At 35.6% G+C, this 8,143-nt stretch overlaps 1 protein-coding gene across 1 annotated transcript in view; it reads left to right on the top strand.

Annotated features, from left to right (window-relative positions):
• Positions 1 to 237: 237 nt before the first annotated feature.
• LOC129665391 (charged multivesicular body protein 1B2) overlaps positions 238 to 8,143 on the top strand; it is a 50,412-nt gene continuing 42,506 nt past the window's right edge. The window contains exon 1 of the mRNA XM_055592027.1: positions 238 to 451. Within this exon, the coding sequence (XP_055448002.1) occupies positions 436 to 451 (16 nt within the window). The 5' untranslated portion in view covers positions 238 to 435. The remainder of the gene's footprint in view (positions 452 to 8,143) is intronic.

Here is an 8,143-nt window from a genome sequence, read left to right as displayed (position 1 = left end):
AAAAAGGGATGGGGGAATGCCAAAGACAGTTTGAAAGCAGAGGGACGAGGTGGGGAAGAAGATTAAGCAGAGTCCCGGTTGGCAAAAGAAAGAACTAGAAGACTGGTTGGATGCCTGACCAGGTTAAACGCAGTTATCAAGAGCGCACGTGAAGCATCTAAGGGGGAGGGATCTAAGCTTAAACTCTCAGACCTCCACCGCCCCCGTGCGACCGCAGCCTTTTCTAACCGAAGCTACTCACTGCAGCCATTTTGGCGTCGTCCCAGGCCCGCGGGTTCCAAACCGAAACAGGAAGTGGGCTCGGAACCCTCGAAACCAGGCACAAGGGCTACCTTTCGCGCGCTCTAGCAACCCACCACTTGTGGGTCCCTCTGCCCCGGTCCTGCGTGTTACCGGACTCTCGCCCCTCCTCCCGCCCGGCGAACCCGTGAGATCATGTCGAACATGGAGAGTATCCTTTCCGTCGCTCAAGGTGCTACCGGGGTCTAGGGGGAGCCGGGGACACGCCAGAGGGTTGACCTTTTGGTCCGCGTGTGGAATAAAGGCGAGGTGGCGCGGAAGGGTATGCTCCTGCAGCCGGGTTTGGCTTTTTTGCCCTCTCCTCCCTCCTTGCCGCAGCCATGGTAGGATGTAGGGAGAGTCAGGGGAGCCTGTGGACAGACCGAAATAATTGAGCCTGTTCAGCCGCTTGTGGAGGATTTCTGTCACCTGCCTTATCAGTGAATTTTGGCATAATTGAAATTGAAACGGGGGGGAGGCGCCTGGAGTTTGCCTACGGTTTGGGGGCGGAGATGCAGGTTCTGAAAGCAGTACGTGGACAAATAGCTTTTGGCGAACTGCCGTCTACTGAATGCAGGTGACTGGTGATGAGGTTGGGCAATTGCAACTAATTGTGCTCGCTTTCTGTTCCCGCTGCATGCTTGAGGAAGCTCAGGTTGCTCAAGCCAAGAAGTCCATCAGCAAAACCTGTGCAGCCATTTACGCAATTAGTATGAGCTGAGACTAAAGCTGCCTGGTGATGTCATGAATATGAAATTGTTTTTCACTACTATAACTCTATCCATCACAGCAGCTCCACGTTGCTGCAATCCTTACTTCTTCCAGAGGTTGGCATTAGACAAAATAGAATAATTTGGTTATTTTTCCAGGTGGCAAAAAAATAAAATGTGGGTAATGGTAATTGTTCAGTAGCTCATGTTAGACCATCTTTGGCTTCATTAGTTTATAAACCTGAAATACAGGTAAACTTTGTGATGGATTAAACTATGTCACAGAGAAAATATTACTACCATAGCTTGTGCAGGACCAGCCAAGATGCGCCGAATATTAAAATGTTAGCCTTTGAGGAAAGGTGCAGATCATGAAAAGAATGGATGGCTGAGAAAGCTCCAGTTTCAGTTGCACTTTAAAAAATAATGCACTGTAACTTTAATAGTACAATAAAGTGGAGAGCACTGAACTGTGAATCAGTTTTATTTCCCCAGTTCTTAAAAAAAAAAAAAAAAAAAAAAAAAAAAAAAAAAAAAAAAAAAAAAAACCTTCTGATTTAAGGCATGGCATACATCCCCTGTCACCCACTTGACTCATTTGGAAAGCATATTATCTAACCTTTCAACCCTAGAAAGGTATTTTTAAGGGAAAAAGAAATGGTACTGTCTATCAAAGTGTATTTTATGAACATACTGTGAAGTGTGAGATACTTGAATCCCCAGTAACTTAAAATTTATTAGCTCTTTCCTAAATAATTTGGAAGGATTGGAGGCAATAACGTTGAAAGTTTTTGTTTGCTGTTCTGATAATGCAGGTTACTTTTATTTTGTCTAGCCTGCCTTGTGTTCCCAATAACAAAATATGCGGTTACTATATCTTTTAAATGAAAAGTATTAAAGTGTTCTTTTTTTTTTTTTTTTAACTCACAGAGTCCAGTTAGTGCTGCGCCTATTCACATGGGTGTGGGGTCATCCACTGAGGCATGGGCAAACTTCCAGTAGTCACCACCTGAGGAAAGTGATTCTCCCAACTCCAACAGCTTCAAGTGCCAGTACTTCAAATGCCAGCTAGAGGTGGGGCCCCAGTAGCCCCTCTCCCACTAGTGCTGGGACTTTAATGGGCTTGAACCTGTATTGTAGAGGTAACTACAACTTCTGTGTGTTCTTGTGTACAGTAGCTAAGTCAGGTCCAGAAAACTGTATTGTATAATACTCCTCAGAAGAACCCTCAATATAAATAACCTGTACCTAGTAAAAATGAACTGCCCTTCAATCTATTATATGAAGTTATGGTCAGGTGTAACTATCCAAATCATTTGATTACTCATTTTGGTTCATTTATGTATAAACCAGCCCCCCCCCCCCCCCCCCCAGTTTAGAGGCAGAAAATAATTGGGACTCAGGCTACCTTCCATAAATAACCTGAAGTAAAATTTGAAGAATATATCCGTTTATAAAATGTAAAAATCTCATCATAGTGTATGGGAAGATTGGCTGTGATAGAACAATTCAGCCTTATAACTTTTTGTCCTGTCTTTGGATAAGTATGCTCATCTACTATTTGTACAATGGTGTAACTCATTTTAAAAATTTAATTGAAGCTGGGTTGAATTACTGTGACTTTATATAGATTTTAGTGCTGAGTTACAGGAATGAAAAATTAGTAGGTAAATAAATAAGGGCTACTCCAGTAGTATGTGCTATCTTTCCTCCCTTCTTATCACCCCACTTGTAAGTCATCATACTATTGGATTTAATTTGAGTGCAATTCATTTACTGGAAGCTTTCTGTTTTCCTAGTCTAAACTGATGTCCTTCCAACACCTGAGGATGTTAAGATGAGTGTTTTCTACCAGTTATTCCTGTTCCTTTCCTCATCATTTTACCTTTTATTTAAGCAGCTCCACCCTTGGAAGCATGTTTACCTATCTCTCTTTCATTAGACTGAATTCCTGGAGAATGGGGACATTTATCTTAAAATGCTTATTTTCATACACAGCACTGGAGGCATAGGAGAGACAAAATGAGCAAATGACTTTCTGTTAATAGTTAATTGTTAATGTACTTGAATTTGAGTCTTTATTATAGACTAAGTCATATAACTATGTAGTGGATATATGAAGTTAAGAATACTACTGTCTCTGAGCAACTTCTGATCTACGGGTCAGAGGTCACACGTACATGAGGATAAAGATGAATACCATTGCAAGGTAACTCCTACTAATTCAGATGAATGCTGATGTGTGGACTTACTAAATGTTTTAAAATTGTATGCACAGTTTTGACTATTACTTTGTGCATTGTTCTGGGGCTATTTTCTGTAGCTATGATTTTTTAATAGGCATTCTAACTTGAAGGCGGTTACAGACCAATGAAGTAGATAATAAGTACTGGACATGCTCTGAGTTCAAAAAGGGAATTCTGGACTGGTATCACCTGGGGCTGTATTTATACAAAGAGATAGCTAGCTCCTTGAAATTAGCTGTTAGTCATTGCAGATCACATGAGTCACCCACCTGAAGTCCTAAAGCAAAACAAGTTAGATATCAGTATCAGACTTGCCAGCATTTATGTGTTTTTATCAAGGCACTGTCATCATAAACAACTGTTCTCACTTCAAAGGGGGTAACATAGTTAATTCTGAAGCCAAATATAATTAACCATGGCCTAGGAACATAGATTCTGGTTCTCCAAACTCCATGTTACAACATGGTGATAGTTCACTGATATTTTTATTGTAACAGAAGAAAGTCATAAATAAAGGCTGTTTTATAATACATGAGTGGAGACATCAGATAGGTGGCTTTTATAGCAAAGAGGGAAAATCTCAGCTATGGGCCTCATGTCTGAGAATACTCTTAGCTTTTTGGTTGGTGGAAGCTGCTGCTCTGTGATACATTTCAGAAGGTTTTATCTTTTAGTCACTGGGTGTTAGGCCAGACAGAGGTGATCAAGGAATGGCTGTTAAGGGGACTAAAGATAGCTCAAGGCAAATTGTAAATTAGACCCCTGACCTGCAAAATTCCAAGCCCTCCAGAGTCATGGAAATTCTAATCAGTTAAGTCAGCCTTACTGAATGCCAATGGAAGTGTAACCTCTTTACCAGAATTAGTTTCAGTATTTACAGTACTTCAAATTTGGCCATTAAATTGGTTCTCTGCCAATGTATATGTAATTTATAGCTTTTAGAATCAACAGAATGCTGTTAATGCTTTATTTGGGTCCTCCTTTCAATACAATTTAAAGATACATTCTGAGAAATTCCCTGTAACAGTTAAAATGCATTTGAGTATCTCTTTCTCTATTCCTTATTCCATGCTTATCCAACTATTATAGCAGCTGTTCTTAGCCTGTGTGTTGAGAACCCTTTGAGGTGTCAAAGGACACTTTGACAGGGATCACATATTAGATACCCTGATTGTCTGTTAGAGGCCTCTAACAATAGAGCAATAAAAGTAACAAAATTGCAAATATGGAGTAGCAATGAAAATAATGTTACAGTTGGTGTGTCACTACAACATGAACAACTACATTAAAGGGTTGTAGCATTAGGAAGGTTGAAAACCACTAATCAATAGGTTTATGTTTCAAATAAAATTATCTTTAAAGTTGCTTTTAGTTCAGATGGTCTCACTTGATTCTTTGATCCCAAATTTGCCTCCCTAAAAAACACACAATAGTAATCAAAGTGCTGGTAACTTAAAAAGCCAGAAAATGGAAAGCATAATGCCACTTATCAAATACATAGTCTGTGGTATTGGTACCACTGTCTTATGCTAGAATTGCTGTTAGTGGAGCACTTTAAAAAGTATTTATTTGTAATTACTTGAATGTGTGTGTACTTGTATCAGAGTATATGAACATGAGTGCGGGTATTCACAGAGACCAAAGGAATGTCAGATTTCCTGGAACTGGAGTAAGAGATTATTGTGAGCTAAATGATATAGGTGCTGGGAACTGAGCTCTGGTCCTCTGCAGGAGCAGCAAATGCTAGTAATCACTGAGCCATCACTTTAGAGTGTCCAGCCTTCTCTCTGAAACTCTTTTGTTTTCTTTCTCTTGCCAGTATATTTTTCCATTCCACTTTTGTCATCAAGAGAATTATATAATCTGGCTGGTGGCATTTGTACTACAATAGCCTTTGAACTGTTGTATTTATAGGACTTGCTAACAGTTTAAAGAATATATTGCCACAATTTTTTGTAGTAAGTGGATGAATTCTATTTTAAACTAAGACTTCTTTCTTTATATACAGTGACTTTTATGAATCCTAATTTTTTGGCATGTTATAATACAGAAAACTATTATATAATAACACATAGTAGTTTTAAGTATGTTTTAAAGACAAAAACTTCTGATATAAATTTCTCAATTAAAATAGGTGACTTAGTAAATGATGCTATAATTTATGAAATCCATACTCTATGCTAAACAAACACTAACTTCTGTAAATTCTTTTTAACTCCTATAATTTTAATTCTTCCCTCTTAAGAAAGTTAAGAAAAAGAAAGAAAAAAAAACATTCCCAAGAGCCTTCTATTTGGCTTAGAAAATACTATAAAACATCATCAATTAAATTCTTCTTTTCTACAGCTGCCACTATCTAAAAGTTGACAATTATGACTTTAGTATATTTCTTTATATATTACATAAAACTTGTACACTCTTAAAGTATATTGATATATTTCATGTTTTTAAATAGTATATATGCAGTATCATTACTATTTTAAAAATATATTAGTTATAATTCATTAAGTGTTTAAAAACACATTTTCATTCTTATGTAGTTTTTCAGTGTATTATATACCACAATTTACTTTTTCATTCTTTTAGTGATGGGATTGAGATTAGCTTCCCTATCATTATAAGAAATACCAGTATGATAATTTTTTAATATATGTTCTGTGTACATTGGGAAAAATTGGGTGATATGTGACTAAGAATAAGGTTGTTGTATTGGAGAATATATGCATTTAAATATTTATATTATCTGAAAAGTGTTAGTTTGATTATTTCTTTTGTAATGAGTACTTTTTATTCCTTTTTGTTGTATATATACAAGTACTCCAGAAAGGTGTTATACATTAAGAGAAATTAGAGCAAGGTCACTTTCTTATCCCTGATTTTAAGAGGATTTCTAACTATTCATAAATAGTATGATGTTTGTAATAGATTTTTGGTTAGGTGCACTTTTTTTTTTTTTAGAATTTCATTATGAGTAGTTCATCTCAGAGTTGATTTGATTATCAGCTGAATGTTGGGTCTTCATTGCCCTCTGTATACACCGAATGTTACATGTTTTTCTTAATACTTGTATGTTATTAAAGTGCATGGATAGTTTTAGTTTTTGAAAATGTTAAACTATCTTTGGATTTCTAAGACAAACTCATTATGATTATGAGGCATCTATAATATATAGTCTGTCTGTAATGATTGCCAATATTGTTTAATATTTTTGCATCTTTGCTAATGAGTGAATGTAGCCTTTAATTAAAGTCTAGTTTCCAAATGAAAAGGTGTTTTTCCTTTTTCCAAATACTTCAGAGAGTTTGTGTATGGTAAGAGGTGCCATTTTCTTAAATATTTGACAAAATTCACTAGTAATACTTTTAAGTCTGCTCTTGTAGCTTCATTTAAATGTTAAAATATTGTAAAGTGTTGCAACAGAAATCTGAATTATTCAGACTTTTTAAAGTTTATTTCTATTATTGATCTAGTACTATACATTTTACCCAAGGCTTCCAAGTATTTTGGGTTAATGACATAATTTAGTATTTTAAAGTATCTTTATAGTCATATTCTTTTTCTCATTCTAGTTATGCCACTTTTTGCTCTTTCAACAGTAGCATGTCAGGTTTTATAAAGAACTCAGTTTTGGACATTTTGATCACCTTGTCTACTCTATTTTGGGTTTCTGTTATCATTTCACCCACTTATTTTTTTTTCTTTTTGCCTTTTTATGGCCTTTAGGAGCATATAGCCTTTTCCTCTTTTATGTTGTAAATGTTTGCATCATTAATTTTCAGTCTTTCTCTGTAATGTGAGACTATAAGGCTAGAAACTCCCAGTTAACTATATTTAAAAGTTACATTTCAGTCATTTCATTGTCACTAAATACTAAATATAGAAGACAGTTTTCCTCATTTTTCTCCTTGATTATACATAGAAAACTTTTTAAGATTTCAAACACAGATTCTTAATTCTTTTTATCTTAGCATTAGTTTCTTCTAGAAAAGCATGAAGAAAACAAATATGTTAACTACTGAGTTGTGTTCAGATGACAGATTTTTTTTGATATTTATTTCAGTTTATGGCCCAAAGAATAAGTTTTCTTATGTCTATTATGACTATTGGGGGCAAGGTCATCTCTTATTCTCCATGCATTCTTTTAAAAGTTTGGGGGTTGTTTTGTTGTTGTTGTTTTTATTTTTGTTTTTACATTTGGTTAGTTTACAAAATAATGCATTTAATTCTATCATATTAAAACATGTATATCATACTACATTGTTAATATGCTTTTCCAGTAGCATTTTTTTTTCTCCTTACTCCTCCTGGCTTGCTTCCTTTCCTCCTTTGAATATTCCCCTTCTATTTTCATGTATTCTTTTTATATGCTTAAAACTAGATTATATACATGAGTGAAAATATACAATATTTATTTTTTTAAAAATCTCCTATTTAGTTCCCTTTCTCCCCATAATTAGTTCCTTTTAGCCTTTCATGTAATATGTATCCGTGTGTATTTGTGTATATATTACCTCATATACATATATATCTACAATCAACATAGGACAGAATGTATGTTAATGTTCATCTTAATCTGACATATTTCATTTGACAAACCATTAATTGATTCTTTCACTTTATTTTATGTTTATGTGTGTTTTGCATGGTTTATGTCTATGCATTAAATACATGTATATTATTTTTAATCCATCATGATATTTTTAACTTACATTTTAATTTCCTTTTATGGTATGAATGTTTTGCCTTGCAAGTATGTCTGTTTGCCTTGTACATACCTGGTTCCTGTGTAGGGCAGAAGTTATCAGGTCTCCTGGAGTAGGAGTTACAGGCAGCTGTGAGGCACTCTGGGTGCTGTGAGTCAAACACAAATTCGCTGCAAGAACAAGTAGTTCTTAACTGGTGAGCCAT

This window comes from Psammomys obesus, unplaced genomic scaffold (genome assembly GCF_907164565.1).
Source record: "Psammomys obesus unplaced genomic scaffold, mPsaObe1.curated_primary_1811, whole genome shotgun sequence".
NCBI lineage: Eukaryota > Metazoa > Chordata > Mammalia > Rodentia > Muridae > Psammomys > Psammomys obesus.
This window is presented reverse-complemented; position numbering and strand designations above follow the sequence as displayed.